Here is a 23,837-nt window from a genome sequence, read left to right as displayed (position 1 = left end):
TGTTCTTGCCTGGAGAATCCCAGGGACGGGGGAGCCTGGTGGGCTGCCGTTTCTGGGGTCGCACAGAGTCAGACACAACTGAAGCCACTTAGCAGTAGCAGTAGCAGTTAAGGTGCCAATAACTGAAATCCCGCTTTAGAACTGGGCATCTGGCTTGAGTTTGAGCCTTATCCTGTACACTGTGTGACCGTTCTGAGTTGCAGTTTCCTTTTCTCTGTAATGATAAGACCTATTCACAACTTTTAATCAGGATAAATTAGGTAATGTACACAAAATTCCTTTGTTCAGTGGTATGTGCCATAAATGCTACTGGAGTTGAGCAAAGATAGTTTCTGTTAGACTGTCCCACAGAACCTGCACAGCCATCCACATTTCATGCCTCAGACCAGATGGACTGACATTGGGACATTGATATCGTTGCAGTGAACCCAATGATTAGGCTACCACATCTAGTGCTTTCAAAAACAACCCAAAAAAAGATACATAAGTATTTGATAACTGATTAATGAAGTGAGATTCTTAATGTCATTTATTAAATGTAAAGCTTATTTACAGCATTTATAGAATCAGATCTGCAAGGGATCTCATCTAATTTTCTCCCCTCCCTTAAAGAAGGGCTGTATCAAATGTAAATTAGCCCTGACAGATGGTGATTGGATTCAGTTTCTAAATTTCTTAAGGAAGATTTCACAGTTTTCCTCTCTAAATTCTTTCAGTAATTTAACAATTCTTATGCCAAGTTCTTCCTTACAGCTGACCTAAATCTGTACTTGTGAAAGTCCTTCCTTATCCCCCTCCTCCTGTCTTTACCAGAGATAGAGAACAGCTGGCCAGCAGCCTTCTTATGATAATAACCCTTTTTAGTATTGAAAAAAGTTACTCAGTTGGACTCAATCGCTCCATCTCATCCACCCCTGCACCACTCCCCGTTTATCAGCTATTCTCTGAATCATTCATGACGATGCCGCCATCCCTCGCCCTGTCCCTGTCTCAGACCCTTCCTACTTTCAAGCAGCTGGGCAGACCTGTGGCTCTGGGGAGGAGGCAGGCTGCAGCTTCCTCTCCTCCCTATGCTTTATGCATCATTGAGCCTTCTAATAAATGAATCAGGATAACCCTTAACAGTGCTGGGCGAGTACATGACACTTTTATCTCATAAACATGGAGTTCTGCAAGTATACTAATCACAGGTTGCTTTGAAAATCGGGCCTCCCAGTGCCTTCTTTTGCTTAGCCAGTCAGGCCGTGATGCTACCACTTTGCGTGCTAAAGATAACACTGATTGATATCTCTGCTCTCTTGAACTTAGTCTTGGAAGACACTGAGCTAAAATTCTCTGAGTGTAGAATATGCAAACTGACTGCAAGAGAGAATGGGCTTCCCCAGCTTTCCAAGTTGCAACTGGGAAATAAGTGACCACTGAGGACAATTGAGCTCATTAAGCTGATCCCAAGAGGTTTCAGAGTGGCTCCTCTTTTTAATCTGAATGTGTATGCTTTTATGTCTTTCTAGGTTTATTACCCAGAGCTTTCTGTCTGGGTCTGTCAAGAACCATTTCCAGACAAGGAAATGGAGGGAAGGCTTCCTAAGGTAAGATCTCCAGCTGACATTTTGTTATGGTGGTGTTTTTTGTTTTTTTTTTTAATATAGAAACAAACAAAAACAGCTATTCCTCATTTTAATACTCATGACTGTCTACTATAATAATCCATTAACCTGATACCATAATCCATAACCTATTATCATCTTGGAAATAACATGTAGTACAAAAAAGAAAATATCCTGATATCCTGTGATTCTTACAGTTCATATTATCTTTCTTTCTTGATGCCTGAAGTCCAAAGCAAATTTTCATTTAAGAACAGTGGAACCAATTTATCAAATATACATTTTACAGGTTTTTTAATTTGTTTGTTCCATTCCGACGTAGATAAATCCAAATATGAATATTTCTAACTAAAAGGTCTCTTAAAAGTATAGATGATGATAATTTTTTCGGTAATAATACCTGACTATCTGATAAAATTACCCATGAAACAAAACAGAAAGAATATTAAAAAGCTGCTATATTTTTTCTTCTAAGTTTTAGGCCCAAAAGTATTTTCTATAAACATGCTTTCATTGCTCAGACATTTGCAGTGTGACAGTTCTCTGCTGTAAGAAAATTTGTAAAATTTACATTTTAGATTTCAGCAGCATTTCAAAACAACAACAAAAACATTTACCAATTTTTACTGTAGATACCCTTGAAATTTGCTTGTGAGGGTAAATTTCAATTTGACCTTGAGCAAGGAGGATTGTATTTTTTAACACTGACCTGTTGATTTGGCAATTAAAAAAAAAATAGAGACCAGTGAAAATACAATTTCCATTTTAAAATTTCTTAAGTGTAATTGACCAATGGAGAGGACTCCCCAGCTATTACTGTCATTTCAGCTTTGGTAAACTATTTTGAAGTCAAGTCACTCAGTCGTGTCTGACTCTTTGCGACCCCATGGAATGTAGCTTACCAGTCCATGGAATTTTCCAGGCAAGAATACTGGAGTGGTTTGCCATTTCCTTCTCCAGGGGATCTTCCCGACCCATGGATCGAACCCAGGTCTCCTGTATTGCAGGCAGACGCTTTACCGTCTGAGCCACCTGGGAAGCCCAAACTATCTTACTTGCCCTTAATGGTTTCAGCAGTTCCCTACCTTTTACTGACAGGCAGACATTAGTTAAAGAGATTATGTTGACTGGCAGTTTGCACTGAAAGAAAACAGTCCTAAATCACTTTTAATCTTTCAGAGAATTTCTGAAGGTCAAGGTCGAAATCATTGGCAAGAAAGTATGTGAACTAAATGATTTGGTCCCTGCCTGGGCTAGACTTTTTCTGATCTTGTAGAGTTGGAGTGGAAGTGAGCAAAAATACAGGAGCTTTATTTAAAACATACTCACACCCCACCACTGCACCACCAGGGTTGCAGAAGTCTAGACATTCTTTGCTGGACCACCTCAGGGCATAATTCCCCTGAGTAGCTGAGGGTAAGATGTGATCATGGAAGGGAAGAGGGGGACTATAGCTTTTTCATTAGTTTTTGCCCCATTCAGGAGTCCAGAGTTCTTGTCTTTGATACTGGTAGCATCAACCAGACAAGCAAGACTGGCCAAATTCTTCAGTGAGGTCAGCATCCCTCCCTTTCCTCTTGAAAGGGCATCTGAGTCCTGGGCCTTGTCTGCATTGAGGTATGCTCCAGGGGGCTGGTGGAACCCGGAATTCAGGTCTTCTGTTATTTTGAGTTCTTTCCTCTCTAAATATATGAATAGTATTTTAAGCATAATATATTTGTCCTTTTTCTAGCTGTTGCCTTCTGGAAAAGTACATCTTTGCATAATCATAAGAAAAACAACCCTGGCTTACTTGGGCCAAAACACATTATTGAGTAACTGGGGGACTCATGTACTAACAGTCATCAGCAGGGAGAGCCACCCAGGAGCACAGTCTCAGGGGGCCCCTGGACATGTATCTGTATCTCTCCTTCTCCAGCCTTTTGGTTTATTCAAGTTCCTCAGTCCTGTAGGGACTATTATATGAGGGATGATGGAGGAAAATAGGACAATTTTTGCATAAAATTCTTCCAAGGTCTAACCTGTAGAAATAAGACATCTTCCCGTCTCCTCTTTGAAATACCTCCTTCTCTTGTTGCAGAAGCTTGAAATTCCTTCAGTGGGCACAAAGATATCTTTTTTTTTCTTTCTTTCTCTCTCTCTTTTTTTTAATGAATAGGAGGTAGGGACTGAAATCTAGTGAATTCCAGCCTCCAAAGGAAGGATGCACAGAATGTTAGCTCCCCAGAATCTCCCCAGGGTGTCTCATATCAGAACTCCCTGCGAGGCTTGTCACCACTGCTCTGCTGTCCCCCAGTTACTTGGGTGGCTCCCATATAGCATGTTAATTTTAGGACAGGCTGGAGGGACTGCTTTTGTCTCTGTTGCCTTAAAATCTAATAGAATGTTCAGTCCATAGTAGGCATGCAGAATGTGAATAATGAAGGAAGAATACATCTGAATATTTGGGGGTCTTGAAAGAGAGAAAATAAATACTAAAAAATGGTAAATTCAAATAGAATCTCCTTCGAATTTTGTTTTCCTGGAAGAACTTCTTTCCAAATTACCCATATCCCACCCAGCTCCCACCCATCTCCCATCCATTTTGTTGTATTTTTTTTTTCATGGTAATATGAGGGTAGTAGGACTGACACATATGAAAACTAACTGATGTTCTTTCTGTATATTCACTTAGGAGTAGGTCTGAAGTAGGCAGTTTTAAGGCCAGCCATGATGTTAAGTGAAGCATGTTAGGAACTTTTGATTTCCTTTTCTAGGCCTATGACAGTTAGCATTGAATTCTTCATTTGTCTAAAACTTGTTTGTCATATCCAGAACTGCGATGCTGACTGGCTGACACAAGAAGAGAAGCAAACGTTATTTTAAAGACATTGGGTTTCAGTGGATTTCTTTTTTAAATAGTGGGATTGCATGCCAAAATTTCAAAATTGAAATTATTTTCACAAAAGAAAGGAATTGCTTGATATAATGCTTTTGGATATTTTTCTGGATCCTTTAGGGCATGTAAATGATGAATAAAATTTTAATTTTCTGGTTTGGCCCTTTTGGCATTTAATGATACCAACACAACCTCTAAATCACAGACTAAGACTGGAGCATTAAAGTACATACTGAGTGGATTTTATATACATTCTGAAAACGTTACATGCTCTAAAAGTCTGAGATTTTTTTAAAAAAATTTATATAAAACATGTTTAATATGAGAACTCTGTATGGTAAATAAAACTTCTTAAAGCTGAATTCTCTGTTACATTTAGTTCACTCTGGGGTTGCTGAGTGAACTGAACAATTTGGTTTCAAGTTGTTTGGATGTCTCTGATTTCTGAATTCTTCAGTTCAGCCGCTCAGTCATGTCCAACTCTTTGCAACCCCAGGGACTGAACCTTGCCAGGCTTCCCTGTTCATCACCCACTCCTGGAGCTTTCTCAAACTCATTGAGTTGGTGATACCATCCAACCATCTCATCCTCTGTCATTGCCTTCTTCTCCTGCCTTCAATCTTTCCCAGCATCAGGGTCTTTTCCAGTGGTCAGTTCTTTGAATTAGGTGGCCAAAGTATTGGAGCTTCAGCTTCATAATCAGTCCTTCCAATGAATTTTCAGGACTGATGTCCTTTAGGATTGACTGGTTTGATCTCCTTGCAGTCCAAGGGACTCTCAAGAGTCTTTTCCAACACCACAGTCCAAAGGCATCAATTCTTTGGTGCTCAGCTTTCTTTATGGTCCAACTCTCACATCCATACATGACTACTGGAAAAACCATAGCTTTGATTAGATGGACCTCTGTCAGCAAAGTAATACCTCTGATTTTTAATATGCTGTCTACATTGGTCATAGCTTTTCTTCCAAAGAGCAAGTGTCTTTTACTTTGAGGGCTGCAGTTACCATCTGCAGTGATTTTGAAGCCCAAGAAAATAAATTCTGTCACTGTTTCCATTGTTTCCTCATTTATTTGCCATGAAGTGATGGGACTGAATGCCATGGTCTTAGTTTTTTGAATGTCGAGTTTCTAAAAAAGATTCAAATATGGTAATTTGTAAATTATAAAGCATGATTATCACTTTAACCCAAGTACCTATGTCCAGTCAAATTGGCTTATTATTATCCTTTTAGAACATGTGGCCTTAACAAAAAGAAAACAACAACAACAAAAAATTCCAACAGATCTTTTAAAACCATAATGGATTTTTTTTTTTTTTTTCCCTCGAGAAAATTCCTGTACTTAATGGTTAGGCTAAAAGAGAGTCTTGCCATATGTTCACTGTTTTCATTCCTGAGTGGGGCATAACATCTGGTTTTGATAAGACCTTTATTTTGTGCCATCACTTGGGCAGATGGGCCTCCTTGTCCTGTCCTCCTGCTGTTTGATTGTGGTGGGGATCTCCTCCCTGTGGGCGCTCACTGGATCCTCAGTCGCAGTGTATTTGGATTCTCCTAGTCAGATACACAAATCCTCACTCATCAGGATTGTGAGGATGGACTAGAAGAGCTGCAGTCAGTCCCAACTAGCTGACTCTCCCGCTCTCTGGCCCTGGTTTCCCCCTCGTCGCCTCCCCAGCCCCCGCACCCATGATTTCCCTCCCAAACACTCTCCTGTCTTTAGTGTCTACTTTTGGTCCTCACTGTAAGGCCTGGGCCACTTGCTTCTAGAATAAAATGTTCATAAATTATATTTGTTGCAGTTGTGATATGCTTTAAATATTTTTAATATGTATTATAAAACAATTAGACCTTTCCACCACAGCCATTCAACTCTTAAAAAAAAAACAAAAAAAAACCCAAAGCGTTAACACTCCTAGGAACACTTCTCACCCAGTCTTCTGTCAAGCCATATTTGATCCCAGAAACTGTCTTTAGAAACCTGACTTTGGGGAATGCTGCCTCCCACATGGCTGGGCTCAGCCCTTAGAGAAGCACTTGATTCTGCTGCAGCCACGGTAGCTAGTGTTTAATTACTTCATGCCCTCACAGACCTAATATTTACATTCAGGTGAACTGTGTTTAATATGTAAACTCTGCAAAATGTTGGGAGTTCAAGGATAAAAGTTGGGAGGAAGAAGCAAAAATGTTCAAATGGTTTTCAAAGCATGACTCAGTGTGATTCTTTCTGTGTGTGTCTGTCTGTGTGCTCTTCAGGGAAGACTTCCTGTCCCCAAGGAAGTGAACCGCAAGAAGGATGGCGAGATCGGGGCTGCCTCCCTGACTCCACTTGGCAGCAATGAACTCCACTCCCCAGGAACCAGTTACCTCCACTCTTTTTAATCACCTCCATTTGTATTACATATGGTGTATGGGTATTGATGAGGTCATGGTATCATATATGGGATTTTTTTCTGTGTAAATCATCAAGTATAAGAAGAAACTATGGGACTCTGAGCCTTGCTTTAGAGATTGTACAGTGGACAAATAGGTATCATCAAACCAGTTTTTAATCATTCTGACTCAAGTGAAAACGCTCAGAATTTCACACTGTGAATCCACGTTTACAACCCTTACAGGTGGGCCTTCAGGCCTGGTTTGCTACGACAATGTCTTCCACAACTCAAACTCCCTCTGCTCTCACACAACCGGTCCACTTCTGCCTTTTCACTCACACAGCTCCTGACTGCTCTTGCAGAGGCTGAGAGTCCCCCCCCCCTTTTTTTTTCATTTAGATGTAACAAGCCTAGTAGTTTATGTTCATCAACTGTCTGTATATCTCTATATTTTATCCATGTACTCTTTGGATGTATAGCAGTAGTTTGAAACTCATTGTTTCCTTGTGGTAAGTGACCGAGACGCTGCCACAGGGCCCGAGACACTGATGAATGGTGCTATTTTGGACTTTCAACATGCTCCTTGGCGAGGTAGCTCTGATGGAGTTAGTTTTTATTTTCATGTTCTAAGAAGGTGTTGGTACTCTGTTTCCCTGAATGTCGTTCTCTAGACTGGATTGACTTGTTCTCCTTGTGTCTTCAGTGTGGCTTTCTTCTTCAGCGTTGTGGGTTGAGCGAGTGCCGCCGCAGGGCAGGAGACGCCCGTCTCACGGGCTGGCAGTCACTGTAGCGGGAGCAATCACAAAACTGTAATTTCCTTACCAAATCTCTTCCTTTCGGTAGCCTCGCCTGCCTCACTTAGTGAACGAAAAGCAATAATTTGACAGGCGTTTTTAGGTGTCTCTTTTGGTTCTTTCATTTGAAAAAATATTCAGGGGGAAAGGGGCAAATTTTTTTTTTCTTTTTATAAATGCCCTCTGGGGAAAAAAATTAGCATTTCAGTAGGAACATGAAAGTTACACCTTTCCCAAAAATTAGCTTGAAGAAAATGTCTTTACAAAAAAAAAAAAAAAAAAAAAACTTTTTTTTTTAAAGGCAGAGCACTCTGTTTCAACAGTCCTGATAAGCAAGGTGTAGATTTTACATTTTTGTCCTTGCTCCCAATGAAATGGATAAACAAAAATACAATCAGACAATACCATCAACTCATGGAATGTTGTTGTGTTAGCCAGTCTGAAAGCCCACCTTGATTTTTATATAACTGTCTTTCAGCTCTTCCTTTGACAGGGCAGGCTTTGTTCTGAACTGTCCCGCTTCTGACTGTTACACGTCGACTGACGCATGCGCTGCACTTCTTTCTTCTCTTCTCGCTCCCCATTGGCCTGAGTTTCCTGTGCATTCCCCGCCCCCCCACCTCCTTCGTTAGAGTAGGTATTTCCGCTGTGTAAATAGAGCAAGAAAACAGTATTCTGCATCTGTGGCATTTACGTAGAGTTGCAGTTGTGTACTGCTGAATATGCAGGCTTTTGTAACAATGTGATCTTTACTGATGCACTCACGACAAGTACCCAATGTATTTTAGCTATTTTAGTAGTATTTGTTCAATAAATATGCAAGCTGTATGGTAACTGGCTTGGCTCATCATTGGAAAGGCCTACTTTGGAATACTTTCACTGTCTCATGTTAATTCGTGTGCTCTCAGAGACCCAAAAGTAGATCCAAGGGCAAATATCAAAAGAGAATCAGCTCTGCCTTTCATGCGTTTTCCCTTCTGAGGGTTTTATGAAATGAGGGCCTAGGCAACGGCTCATTGGGATGGTATTTGTAGCGCTGCCTATGGATACAAAGGAGAATTAAACCAAGACCCTTTTATTTCTGTACTTTTGTTTTTCTCTCCCCGTGCACTCCCTCACACTTCAAAACATTCTTTTTTGCCCTTGCCATAAAGACTTACTCTGTGGTGTTTTTTACCTGTACCGAAAGATTCCCAACCTTGCTTCTTCATGGAATATTTGCACATACACACAAAAATGTATAAATGTATAAGAAAAGTCTTGTAAGGGGGTAGAATTTTGAGACAGAATTTTAAGTCGTGAATTCACATGTACCCAGCTACCTGTAATCTAGCAAATGATAAGATAAGCATCACCAGAACCTTCTGGAGGTGTCCTGGAATGCTGAAACCCAAAGATTTAGGGAATTTATTCTCTCCCTGTGTATGAGAAATGCCAGCTGGTCCCTCCTCATCTATTATCTGTGAAACTTCAGTTGGGTTTACATATTAAAACAAGTTGTTAAATTGGCTGGTAGGGTTTAGCTATTTGGGTTTCACCCGAACAGGGGCTAAGGAGCAGATCTCTAAGAGCCAGAGCTCACTGGGATGAGGAGAGGAACCAACGGCAGCATTGCCCCAAGCTGGGAGTTCAGGCTTTGGAGAAAGGGGATCAGATGCTGTCTGGGGAATCTTGGTTCTTGACACCTCTGTTTGTGTCAGGAGGGATTTTAAATTGGGGAGTTGCTTTTGAAATTAATGCGTATCTCAGATTTTGGTTAAGATTCTTATTTTAGCTTAACGTTTATTAAGAGAAAGGAGCTTTAGGGCAGAATTGCCTGCTAGAAAAAATTTCAACTGCCTACCAGATAATCGGAATTTGCTCAACTTGGAAGAAAATTTTTAAATGGGGCTACACTGTTTTGGTAATCTCACCCAAGGTTAGTACTTCCTCCTTAGCCCCTGTTCTGGTGAAACCCAATGTAAGAGAAGTGCTCTTCAAATGCAATTACCTTTCATTTTACAATGTTGCCATTTTCCTCACTCAGGAGGCTCCCATCACTTGTATGTGTATCACAGCTGTGAGGGGTTACATCTTGCCTTCTTGCTCTTGTTAAACTCAGAACAGAAAACATGATGAGGCCAGGCCAGGCCAGTCCGTGGTCGTCTGGGTTGCTTTACGCCCCTCTATCTTAATCTTTTGCCACCTAACTTAACAACCGCACTTGATACCTTGGAACAACAGAAGTTTATTGTCTCCTGGATTCCGTTGGTCAGGGGTCAGGAGTAGCTGAGCTAGTGGCTATGGCGCAGCATTTCTTCTGGGTTTGCAGTCAAGAGGTCAGCAGGCTGCAATTATCTGAAGGCTTAACCAGGGCTGGAGAGTCAGCTCCCAGTGTGGCTCACTCATGGTTGTTGGCAGGAGAATTCAGTTCTCCCACACATGGGCTTCTCCACAGGGCCACTCAAGTGTGCTCATGACCTCTGGCTTTCCCCACAGTGAGTAATTTAAGAGAGAGCTGGGAGCAAGCCGTATGCCCGTGACCTGTTCTCAGAAGTCACCATCATCCATCATACTCTATTCATTAGAAGCGAGTCACTAAGTATAGCTCACAGTCACGGAAAGGGAATTAAGCTCTACCTCCTGGGAGGAGTATCCAAAAATTTGTGGACACATTTGAAACACAGCGCACCATCTGAAGTTAAAGCCTCAGGGTAATTGTAGGCCGGGGGCTGAAAGTGAGAACGGCTGACAGTAGACTCATTTCTTTGATTGAAGAAGTTTTGCAATCCTTGGAGCTCCAGAGACTGAAGGCAGAAGAGAAGAGCATGCAGGAACTATAATACTGTTTCTTAACCCAAGTGCTATTGACTTTGAGAGGAATATTTAGAAACTGCTATTGAAAGCTATCAAAACAGGGATGCTAGAATAAATGATGTTTATTTTATTTTATTTTATTTTAATAAATGATGTTTAAAGTTCCATCCAACTCAATGGCTTGGGTTTGATGATGACAACTCCCTCGTTCCCTGTGAAGCTTGAAACACTAGATAATTGACCATGCATTTCAACGTAAGTTTGCAGGATCCATGTTGTGAAAATCAGCTACAACTTGTTCAGGATTAATAAAGCTATGGTTTTTCCAGTAGTCATGTATGGATGTGAGAGTTGGACTATAAAGAAAGCTGAGCACCGAATAATTGATGTTTTTGAACTGTGGTGTTGGAGAAGTCTCTTGAGAGCCCCTTGGACTGCAAGGAGATCCAACCAGTCCATCCTAAAGGAAATCAGTCCTGAATATTCATTGGAAGGACGGATGCTGAAACTGAAACTCCAATACTTTGGCCACCTGATGCAACTCATTGAGAGAGATCCTGATGCTGGGAAAGATTGAAGGCAGGAGAAGTAGGGGATGATAGAGGATGAGATGGTTGGATGGCATCACTGACTCGATGGACATGAATTTCAGTAAGCTCCAGGAGTTGGTGATGGACAGGGAAGCCTGGCATGCTGCTGTCCATGGGGTCCCAAAGAGTCGGACACGACTGAGTGTCTGAACCGAACGGAATAAACTGCTGAAGTGTAGCTAAGAAACTGGAGCACTAGCCAGAGTCAGAGCAGGAGACCCAAACTCTGATTAAAGACTGATTTGTTCTCTCTCTAGAGGTAAAAATATTACCCTGTGGACTTTGGGCAGAGCTTGCTAACCAAAAACCATGGACTAGATATGTGTTTTATAAAATTGTTGATTTAATTTCCACCATTTACAAACTGGAAGATTTCACACAAAAATTCAGGCTTGGGGCTTCCCTTGAAAAATGAGCTGAGTAGCAGCCTCCATCTCTGCTAAGGCATAACCCCTCACACATCCAGTCCTCACCCTGCTTATTTTCTCGTACCCTGCCTGCTTTGTTCATTTACCTCCCCTGTCTCATTTTGTTGGCATGTGAGTTTGCGACAGGAGTCTTCTAATTTCATAGATGCCGATGTGCTTATTTGCACCCACAAATGGTCAGAGGACCTTCTAAGATCTTTGTTTGATAGTTGTGAAGGCCAGACTGAAAACAGAGGCTTCTCGTTACTGGTCCCCAGACAGGGCTGCTGCAGTTCCCTCTGCATCTCCAGGCCCTCTTCTCAACTTTTGAGTTACCCTCCCCCAGTGACTGAGAGTCCCAGGCTAAAACACCTTGGACTGGGCCAGGTTAGACTACATATAGGTTTGAAAAATGCATGGTCTTCACCCCAGGGTATGTGTACCTCAAGGCATGTGAAGTCTTTCCCAGGAGTCTATGCTCAGAGATAGTTTTAAGGAAACTCATTTTTAGATCCTCTATGCATACTGGACTCTTTCCTAAGATTGTTCTGCTGAGAATGAGCCTATGTTTATAATAGTCCTCTCCACATTATTTTTAAAAGATACAGGTCTCACACATCCCAATTCTTAATATAATACATTGTCCTTAATATGACACAAAACCCACAGATGTGGCAAAGAGGAAGGTTCCTTTAATGATTAATCATAAATACATTATGCTTTGGGCTTTCCCTTCTTATACACATTCAAAGTGATAGATTAGAAAACACAGAAATGAGGTGTTTGGATTCATGGGATTTCAGAATTCAGATAATTGGTAAAATGCAGTGATGGAAATAATGACAATTTTTATTTAATGCTTTCTCCTCCTGACTCTTGTCAAAAAATGTCTTGCCCTTAAGGGAGAGTCCTCAGAGAGGGAAGCAAAGAGAAAATCAGTAGGAAACATTGAATAACCAAAATGGCTTGTTCATGTGATTTTAAGCACTTTTCCCCCACTGGTCTCCATACTTACTCATCCCTAGGATATTTCTTACCTGGGAAGAAAGTAGCCTATAACAGCTACAGCAGTATAAGTTTGCACTGCTGATTATTTTAAATGTAATCAGGATGCCTTTTGAAAAGACTCAATTTTTACAAGATAAAATGAGTAAAATTCAAGGATTAAAAAATTTTCATATGGTCTCTTTCAGACTTGATGTGCATTAGTTAATAAAACTGTCAAAACCTGTGGTATCAAACCATAGCAGAAAATACTTGTTTCAATTACATATATATATATACATATATACATATATAATTTGTTTCATTATAGTCAAGCCAATTCTCATCATATCCTATCTTGTAAAATGTTTAATATGTTTTTCATAACATCATCGAAAATATTAGTGTGCTGCTAGACTGATGAGAAGCCTAAAACCCTTCTATTATTTGTGGTGCTTCCCATTTTTTCACGTTCTTATTTATCCTCCAAAGTCAGTCAGCAGCATTCAATAGCCTCATTCAGTTTTACTAGAGACATGTCATGCCTTTCATCATTCTTACTTGATTGAAGAAAGTGTATGGATAATTTAGTTTTTATAATTTATTTAAACATGGAATAATTAATTATATTAGGTTCATATCATTTTAATTATGATTGGTTTCAGTGGTCAGTTTCACAATATAGACTTTAATTCTCATTCATTTTTTATAATAATCCTCAAAATAACTATCTGAATTGAAAAATGAATCAAAGTTTTTTTCTACAGAGAGTGTATCTGATTTGACTAATAGGTTTGACAGTGAAGACTGGCTCTGCCAATGATGTTTGTGATGGACAAGTTCTGTTAATGGGCTAAATCTGTGACTCTGAGGTCATCATAATATGGTTAAGGCAAGAAATATGACAAAAATATTTTATCAAAGAGCATTGTTTTGGCAAAAGTGTAATGAAATTAATATCTATCTATTATTCCTTTCATTTCTAAAGACATGGGATTTTAAAAGGTGGGTTTAGGTGAAAGTATTACAACATAATTAACAATCATTTGATAAATCTTAGCAAAGATCTTTCTTCCCAGAAATTGAGAAAGTGAATTAGATTTTAATGATGAGAACAAATCCCTTTGCAAGTCAGGGTGCTTTCCAATGCGTTGCTTATTTTAAAAATGCAGAAGGACCTAATCAAGTTGTCAGGTGAAAGATTAAAAATATGTTTTGATAGTAGATCATCATATGAATTTTGGCATATAACATGGAAGGAGTTCAAAGAGTTAAATTACATCACTATCATAAAACATTTTCAGTTCCTACAGTTTACAGCTTAAAAACATACAAAAGAAATAGAATTGATGAGAACCTGTGTTTCATTTTAGCATTAAGTAATATTCATCTACAGATGCTTGAACTAATTGAAAAAATTCATCATCTTATTAAGGTGTATTTTCATTCTAATTTAAACTTTTGTGTTTAATAATAAATATAATATATTAATATAGTTTTAGTAGTGAATTGCTAATAATGTTAATTCATACAACCAGCTTGTTTTAATGCTTACAGTTTTATGATCACAGAACATAAAAGTTTTTAAATTTAGATACATTTTTTACTGCAGATAAATGTGATAGGGTGATCAATAAAGTCTTATAAAAATCTTATTAATTACAACACTTGGAACTGAAATAAAAATTTAAGTTCATGAGAAAAACATCAAATTTCTGCAAGTTAAAAAATTGTTTTAAAAAATAAAATTGTGGATTATCAGTTGCCACGGCGTTTAGACTTGGTTGCATACATTCATGAAAGAAATTCATCTTTTATGTTAGAAATATTTCAAATTATAACCTTTGAAAGTATTTAAACCTAGGATGAAAAACTTTACTGTTAACTTAGAAATTGCATGATGGAAATTCTCTATTAAGATTCTCTTTTCCAAATTTTTAATTTTAATTTTTTTGCATTTTGGCCACCCTGCACAGCATGTGGGATGGTTCCCTGACCAGGGATTGAACTCAGGCCTCCCCAGAGAAAGCACCAGTTCCTAACAAGTAGGCCGCCAGGGAAATCCCAAGAGTCTCTCTTTTTTTAGAACAAAAATATTTTAACATCTCTGAACTAGATAACCACCTCTATCCTGGGCTTTGAGGAACTCACTTTTGGCCAGAAGTACTTCTCCCCCAGCCACAATGCCTGAATTCTCCCATTATTCTGCACGGAGAAGATTTGACGTTTGCTGGCCATTAACTTAGTGCGCTTCAGGGAACAAGGCTCCCAGGGAACACAACAGGAATGAATCTTGATGGGGAAAGGAAAGAAAGACCGAGACTACCTGGTTCCCCGAGCCCCCAACTGCACAGGGAAACAGGAGGAAGGTCTCAGGGATCCATCTTCCTGGGCTGCAAATTCATGAAGTCGGTAATTATTCTTAGAGCCTTTACTTCATTCATTTGATTTTCAAGGTCAAATCTCTTTAGTGATAATCCTTTTCTTCTAGAGTCTTTTAAACACTTTGGTATATCTCTGTCCAGCTGCATCAGTGATTACAGGAAAGGAGGACCCAGATTGGTGAGAAGTGGGATTGTACAGCAGGCTTCGTTGGAAGTCCTTGGGACCCCAGCAGGCCTGGAGAAAAGCCCATAGAACATTAGAGTAGAAAATAGGGTCTTCTTTTCTTTTATTGTGAATGTGTCCATTAGGCTTACCTCTGAGCATAGCTACATAGAGGCAATACGCAATTAATCTATTCCCTCTCACAGTACACAGTGCCATTAATAGACAGTTAGCTATTTCGCTCAGAGACCTATGTGGCTATGTGAAGGCCTCATGGAATAGAGCATTTTAAGAATGCATTAATTTGTGATTCCTTCAAGTTGGGCAGCTTTAATAACTAGTTGGAACCTTTTTGAGCCCAACACTTTTACTTTCCACCCACCCTTTGGTCCTAGCTGAGTTCTCAGCGCTACAGAGACTAAGTGGGCTCTTTCCTTCCATACAACAGCCTTTCGCATCCTGTTCCTCTGCCTTTTGCTCTTCCAGGCAGAACTGCCTCTATTCCTTTAGCCAGTTTCCTTGGGATCTGTTTTCTGGAGCTTTCACCACCCCTGTTGCCCTCTTACAAGAACCCTTGTTTGTGGCTGACCCAGCTCCTTTTGAAAAATGGTAGCTGCGGTGTGGGAAGGTGCAAGGGCGGAGGCTCCCGTGAGGAGCACACTGTGTGCACGCTGTCCACCAGGGTGGCCTGTGGCATGGCTCAGCGGAGGCACTGGGGGCCCCGCCGCTGACCCAGTAGCTGCCGCAGGCCCCCATGCGCCCTGCTGCCAAGCCTCCTTAGACTCCTCCCCAGTGCCTCTCTCAGGGCCAGGAGAAGACAGGAGACAATCTCGTCTTTTCTCAGAGGCCCTAGGCCTCCTCCTGTGCCCTCCTCTCCCTGGGCTGTTTGTGCCTAAGATTCTGGATATCTGGGAGAGGGGAGCAAGCAAGGGTACTTCCTCAGGCCTCTGCAGAATCCACCTTCCCAGCTCACTCCTCCAAATCCCAAGTCTAGCTTCCAAAAAACAAGTGTTCCCTGCAGAGCTGAGGGGCACTGCTTTCTTAGCGAGAAGGGTAACTGGTATGCTCTAATTTGTCATTAACAGCTAGGATCTGCTTTGTCAGATGTGATAATGAGAGAGCATTTGATGTGCGTTCTTGTGGAGGAGGACTAGCTCCGAGGGACATTTAAAAAGTGTGGTAGCAGCTCCTGGGAAGTGTGTGAAAAATAGCCGCTTGCTCATTGTCTGTGTAGGACACTTGAGTGCCTGTCACTTATATCGCTTCACGTGCGGCTTCTCGGCAATGATGCGATGCGAGGTCAGAATCGTTAGCTCAGCTCAGGGATAATTAGTTGCCCACAGTGAAATAGCTTGTCTGAGATGGCAGAGCCTCTTCCTTAATCTTTATATTTCCTACATGCTCATAAGTGGCTATTGGGAATGTAACACAGTGTTAAATATAGAACCTGCATGTTACTCATCAATCCTACACCTAAGTGTATAGCCAAAGAATTGAAAATATGTGTACACAAAACAAATGTACATGGCAGCATTATTCATATTCACCAAAAAGTAGAAATGACCTAAATGTCCATAAGTTGATGACCAGCCAAGCAAAACATGATATATCCATACAGTTTAATATTGTACAGCAATAAAAAAGCAATGAAACACTGATACATCTACAATATGGATGAACCTTGAACACCTTATACCCAAATCAGTCACATAAAGTTATATATTATATGATTTTATTTATATTAAATATCCCAGGTAGGCAAATGCAGAGAAATAGAAAGTAGATTAGAAGTTGCCAGGGGTGAGAAAGGAGAGAATGGAAAGTGATTGCTAATAAACATGGGTGATTACCATGTTCTGGAATTACATAAAGTGTCATGGTTATACACTCTACTTAAAACTACTAAACTGTACATCTTAAAAGGATGAGTTTTATGATATATTACTTATATCTCAGTGTTTAAAAATACAATAGCAAAAAATCAAGCTATCCAAATAGAAAATGGCAAAAGGCATGAAAAGAATTTCAACATAGAGAATATGCAGATGGCAAAGAAGATCTGAAGATTATTCAACATCATTAACCACTAGAGAAATGCAAATGAAAGCCACAATGGGATACCACTATACACCTATCAGAATAACTAAAATAAGAGTAGTGCCAATACCAAATGCTGATGGGGGTGAGGAAAAACCACATCACTCTTGCATTGTTGGAGGGTGAAAAGGTTCAGTCCCTGTGGAAAACAGTTTCGCAGTTTCCTAAAAAATTAAACTTGCAACTAACATATGACCCAGCAATTGCACGTCTCTTGAGAAGTGCAAAGTTCTGTTCATGTAAACACCTAAGCCTGAATGTTTACGGCAGCTTGATTCATTATTCCCCCAAAGTGAAAACAACCCAGATGCCTTTCAAAGAGCTGGCTAAACAAACTGTGTATACCCGGATCATGGAATACTACTCTTGGAATAAAAAGAAATGAAATATTGATAAATGTAACAGCCTGGATGAATCTCCAGAGAATTAGGCTGAGTGAAAAAAAGCCAGTCCCCAAAACTTACATACCATATGATTCTATTTATATAACTTTTTTGAAATGGCAAAAAGTGGACAAAAAAATAACAGATAAGGGGCTACAAAGAGGCCCTGGGAATGATCAAGTGGTTAAAAGCGTGACATGAAGGATCCTTATAGTGATGGAAACCTTCTGCATTTTAACTGTCTCAGCGTCAGCATTCTGATTGTGATACTGTGCTACAGTTTTGCAAGATACTATCACTGGGAAAACTGGGTAAAGAGTACATAAAATTCCTCTGCATTATTTCTTACAACTGCATGTGAGTATACAATGATCTCAACATAGAAAGTTAAATTTAAAAAATAGAGGAATAAGAAAGATTGAATGGCTGCAAAATTTTCAGTTATGGCAAACTTTCTTATCAATTTCCTTATTTTTCACACTCTGAATAATGCTGTGATGAACCTCTTTGCCCCCAAAAGTATATGTGGTCATGTTTCTTATTATATTTTGCCAAACTGCATTCTCAAAAGCTGGTATCAAGTTACACTCTTATCAACAGGGTAGGCACAGATGCCTGTCCTAGGGTATACTCACCAGATTTGCAGTATTTGCCTGGTTTCCCAGCAACTCATTTTGTAAGAGTAAAATAGTACTGTATTGCCTCTACTGGCTTTTTTTTTTTTTTTTTCATATTAGGGAGGATGAACATTTTTAAATGTTTATAAATCATTTGTATTATTTTATCATTAGTCTCCTCATCAAGAATCAAAGGATTCCTCTAACTCTTCATGCATGAAGCAATGGGCACAGGAAACATGAGCTGGTTAAAAATTGATTGTAAATTTTTAAAACGTGGAGTAAAAGTAACAGATTTGGGTGTTAGGGGAATTCTGAGGTGAAATGTAAACTCCAGGAGTTAGTGATGGACAGGGAGGCCTGGCGTGCTGCAGTCCATGGGGTCGCAAAGAGTCAGACATGACTGAGCGACTGAACTGATAACCAAGAAATGGGGAGAATGAGCAGATATAACCGGGCAAGGTCAGAGATGGGGACCATACATGATTTAAGCCTGGGAGAAGTCAGGAAGTGATGTCTGTACAGATAGAGGCATTAAGCAGGAACTTTCTAAATAAAGGGCTAGTTGTAGTCTTTCTCAGAGGAGAGAAGGGACCCAGGGCTGGGTAAATATACAAAAATCATGCAAGAATCAAATGGCTTAGAAATACAAATGGCAGAAAGCTAGAGAAGTAGCCCAGGGCACAACTTTAATCCCAGAAACAAGGTCCTATTGTATCTGTTAAAACAAATAGAGAATGAGGGTTGTTTGAGGGTGTGTGTGACTACTGATGTAAAGTGGAGAAGGGGAAATGTCAGACTGGTGGATGTTTGGTACACCTGAAAGAAACCTGAAAGCAGGAAATCACACTGCTTGCAATAGGAATAAAGGTGCAGCAAAAGAACATTTCACCATTTTTCTTAAAAAGGACAGAGTTAGAAATGAAGAAAAAGTGATTTTTCCAGATCAACCTTCTCAATCTGTAAAACTGCAAGGCTAGAGAACCCTTCTGTGACCACCCGTGGATAATCACATCTAAATTACACCTACAAGAAAAGAAAAGGGGCAAATATTACAGAATCTGTGTGCTGGAGAGAAGGACAGAGACCTCTCTATATCTAATCTTCTACTCTCAGCAGGAATCTCCTCTGAAACCTTAGATAAACCTCTGATAAGTCCACAGACAGTTTCATCTTGAATACTGACCTTGACAGGAATTTATTGCAGCAAAAGATAGCTTCATCTATTTTTATAATACTATAATTGCCAGAAAATTCTTTTTCTGAATTGACTATTTTCTTATTTCTCATTCTTACCCATAAATTCTAGTTCTCTCTCTGTAATTACACGGAACAATGACAGTAATAGTTTATATTTAATGAGTGCTGGCTATTTAACACTGTGTACGTTATACGCATTATTGCCTTTACTTACCACAGCAACCTTAAAAATAGGTAGTTTTGTTTTTTTTTTTCAATTATCCCTGCCTTATAGATGAAGAAATGGAAGGCAGAGAGATTAGGTAAAATTCCCAAGTTGGTGAATGGGGACAGCCAATATTTGAGCCTAGGCTTTTTTTAGTTTCTGCTAAGCTGCCTCAACGGGTCTGAGCCCATGCCTTCATAAGAGCCCTGTCAGTGTTGGAAGCCAGCTCCTCCATAAGAAGTACAGATTTCTGCTACTAAAATATTGTTGAATCTGCCTCTAGAAACTTCTCCTTGAAAAGTATGGTCAGATGACATAAAAGGATAGATTGTATGAACTGTTTTGTGCTTCTTTACTGATAGATGTTTGCTTATTAGATGTCTGATAGACATGTGGAAGAATTTGTTTGGAGACCTGCTTTCCTTATGACTTAGTAGTGACTTTGTAGGGAGACAACTAGTCTCACCCATTTCTATTATCTGCCAAAACATCTGCATTATCTTCAAAAACAAACTAAAAAGAACCTCAGTGAATGATCAAACAGCTCGGGACAGCCAGCAACAATTGGTTCTAGAGATAGGTTTATAAGAGTGAGGAGGATACACCGAGGGACCCGACCCGTGTGGAGTGGAGGGAAGTGATGGGCTCCCTCTCTGAACACGGACCTCTGCTCAGTCCCAAGACTGCAGCCGCTCTCAGCACACTCAGTGTCCTGAGACCAGTGGAGCTTCAAGGACTCAGCCTCCAGCCTTCATTTTCACACTTGCTACTGGGCCATCCCAACTTTGGACAAGCTGATGTAAGATTTTGGTTCACTCAAGGCTAGCTTGTCTATGTATAAACAACTACTCAGGTGTTGATTTTGTTTTCAAAGATTGATATTCACTTTATTAAAGTCACTACTTTTTAATAACCTCATTCTTCCTCAGGTTCTGAATTCAGTTTATAAATCCTGTTATTCAAGTTGTGCCTAGCAGTTTTAGCAATTACTCTAATGGCCTTTGAACAATATTTGATCAATTTAAAACTAGTTAATTAAATACTTTCACATATTTTACATTGCATATATAAATTTAATATATTTTATTTCCATTTAATTTGATTGCCTGATTGGCAGACTTTCCAAGTACTAAGTATTTCATATAAATCTAATAAATTGAGTTTATAAATATCATGAACCGTGAGTTAAGTGTTGAAATATTGTATTATATAGTTAGTAAGAATTCCACTGCAAACCAGACATCTGAATCAATTACTTAAGACAATTTACATTGACGTTACAAAGCTGTCATTTAAATGCAATTCCCAAACATACGTATGTAAAATATTGAATTTTAAGTTTTCTTGATGCAAAAAGATTAGTATTATTGGGTTTTAATTTTCTGAGATATTTCTCTACTCAGTTTTCAATTCTGAGACTGTAAGATGCTTACCTTTTAAGGAGGGCAAGTACCATTCTAGTTAACTAATCACTAGAGTGTTTAATCAGGACCTTGATGAGATGCAGTACACCATTTTAATACTTGATTCCATAACTTTAAGAGTGGCGTGCCACGTATCTACATTTTTGGATTCAAGGCACACACATTATGTCTTTTTCCCTGAGTCTGCTCATAGAAATCTGTTAACTCCCCATTCACGTGCCAAATTGAGCACATAATTGATTCTCTGTTTCCCAACATCTATCTATACATAATCATCTTCCTGCCCAGGTTGAAAGACCTCTGACTAGGCCAGATTCCTGCATTATTTTTCATTGACTTCCTAAAATTACAAATGAATTTTGGAGGTCTCTCCTGTGACTTGAAGTTGTAGGTAATATGAAAATTTTACTGACAATCTTATTTTAACCTAATCTTCGGATTTTATCTTGTCAAACTCAGGCTGAAATCATTTTGGATGCTAACTCTGCCATCTCGTCCAGTTTGAGACATCCTTGAATGTGATAAACTTCTCATTCTTAATGAGAGTGTTGACTGGAATGGAACACGCATGGAACCTTGGGACATCTCTCTTCAGCTTCCTTCGGTCTGTCAGTCAGCTTCCTTCAGAGATGTCATGCTTGTCTGCTCATGGGCGTCATCTGGGGAGCTTACCAAAACCTGACTTCTGGAATCCACTCCAGGGTCTAAAGGGCTGTGTGGCACAGGCATCTCAGACCTTTACCAGCTTCCGAGGCTGCTCTTAAGCAACTGTTTCAGCACTCGTCTAAGGGTTAGCTCTTGCCACGGCTGCTTCTTTTTCCCTGACTTGATTATGAGGACAGAACTTAGACTTTCTCAAGTGCCTTGCTTAAGTCTAGCCTCACTAGGCCTAAAGCACCCCCATCTACCTGTAGGGTAATCATAGCCGTAAAAGGACACCATATCTTGGCATGACTTTTCCTTATGACACAGATTGGCTCTAAACGTTTGCCTCCTGCCCCATCATGTGCCCAGAAAAATCCCCTGAGAAAGATGGTAAATGGACTAGTCTTCAGCATTTACCACAGTCTCCCTTTTACACACTTAGGTCCTTCCCTCCCTCTGTATTGCCCCTCCCCCACCGAATCCTCCAGCTCTGTCCTTGGTCTCTGAGGTTAGTTTCTCAATAATTATCTGTGATGAATCACTGACCTTACCGTCAGCTTTCTTTTATCCACGAATATAAATTTTCCAGGTCTGAAAAAACAAGCATAAACAAAATAGGGTATATATTTTTAAAAATAAAACCATACCAAAATGAATTCCAGCATCAAGATGTGAAAAATAGGCTCTGGATCAATGATTCTAGTTGTCTTGAATACTTAAAAATAACTTGTCCAGTTTTTATCTGAATTGTACTCTGGCAAAATGATCTTTCTGTATTTAAGGTTGTTAATAACTTTGCTGCTTCTACCGTTCTCTTTGTGTTCTTATTTTCTGGTATTCCCAAAAGCCCGACCCTTTCCCCCAACTGCTACCTACCCCTCTCCACACCCAAGCCCTGCCCTGCCACTGTCTACAGTCACTATCCATTCTTTCTAGTTTAGAATAACACTCATAATAGAAATGCATTTTATCTATGGAAACACTGTCACAGAACATGATCTCCTTTCCAGACCCCCAGTTGGTATGGGCATCTGTGCCTACCAGTCTGAGATGTGTGACTCTAAATCTCCCTGGCCAACCACCTATCTCAAAAATCTCTTTGTCCAACTGGGAAAGATATTTGCTAACATACCTATGATAACCTCTTCATGGAGGGCTTTTTCTTAGTCCCTTTCATGGTCCACCCTTGCCACAGTAGAACATCCCCCTGGCTCAGGGCTCCATTCTCCCTTCGTCCCCTTTCTTCTCAACCTCCCAAACTTCACTCCAATTTCTGCTTTATCCAAAAGCTCAAATTTCTTTATTTTCTCTCACAAAAGGCTTTAATGGCCCAGTTGGTAAGAGACTTGAGTCTTAGTGATTAAACATGAGCGCAAATCTTCAACTACAAATAAACTATCTTTACTTTCCCAATAAGGCAGTTTTCATCCTCAGAAACACAATTACTTGATCCACTGACTGGGAGGAACAGGACACATTTGTGTTCCATCCTGGGGAATGTTACTTTACATCTTAGAATGTGCCAAGAAATTAAAAATGAGTGAGATTTTATCCCCACAACATGTTTATTCACATCCTGAATTTTATGTCAGCTCGCCTTTATAGGTGAGTATGCAGATAGGTGGTAAGAGGGTGAGTGTGCATGGTGGGGAGGTGCTGGGTCAGGGGAAGGAGAGGATGTGGGCAGGAGGTGGGAGGCTGGGGATTGAAAAGTAGGAGTAGGGGTGGTACTCTGCAAGCTTGAGCCTTCCTAGAGCTGGGAAGATACCTGCAGCAGTCCAAACCTCTTAGAATTCTCTTGTCCATTATCCCTTAAAACCCACCACTTGAATTCCTGCCTTCATTCTTTTTTTCCCTTGTGTTTGCAAGGAAGCACACTGATTTTCCTTAATACACGGACTGCTTATAAGAGTTCTTTGATTCCAGAGAGAAGCAGGTGATTCTAAGTAGAAATAAATAGCACCAAGTTTTTGTAAATTCATAACTCTTGTTATGACACTAAGCAAAGAATCTTGCAAAGTAAATTTTAGCCTCATCATAGCAGAAGACATCATATGCAGAGAAGATTGCCAATAATGGAAATGAGACTCAGAAAATATAATAGCAGTGTTTTTGAATACTATGGAGTTCAATGGAAATTTTGAATAAACATATAATTGGATTTATTATTCTGTAATAGAGGAATCATGGTGCTAGACAGAGTATAAAGGTGTCATCTTGTGGTTCTCATTCCAGGGATAACAGTGGCAGTATTGTTGATGAAAGTAAATGGAATTATGTTCATTTAA

At 39.8% G+C, this 23,837-nt stretch overlaps 1 protein-coding gene across 3 annotated transcripts in view; it reads left to right on the top strand.

The window, feature by feature from the left end:
• Window positions 1-8,488, top strand: part of LOC120852621 (neuronal regeneration-related protein-like) — a 32,550-nt gene extending 24,062 nt beyond the window's left edge. For all 3 annotated transcript variants that reach the window (XR_005718596.1, XM_040225951.1, XM_040225952.1), the window contains 2 exons: window positions 1,512-1,589; window positions 6,742-8,488. Coding sequence is in view for 2 of the 3 variants with exons in the window: in XM_040225951.1 (XP_040081885.1) it covers window positions 1,512-1,589; window positions 6,742-6,867 (204 nt within the window). In the remaining variant the exon portion in view is untranslated. The remainder of the gene's footprint in view (window positions 1-1,511; window positions 1,590-6,741) is intronic.
• Window positions 8,489-23,837: the final 15,349 nt, after the last annotated feature.

The sequence above is a fragment of the Oryx dammah genome, unplaced genomic scaffold, assembly GCF_014754425.2.
Source record: "Oryx dammah isolate SB20612 unplaced genomic scaffold, SCBI_Odam_1.1 HiC_scaffold_26, whole genome shotgun sequence".
Taxonomy (NCBI): Eukaryota; Metazoa; Chordata; class Mammalia; order Artiodactyla; family Bovidae; genus Oryx; species Oryx dammah.
Note: the sequence above shows the minus strand (reverse complement) of the source record. Positions and strands in the feature narration are given on the sequence as shown.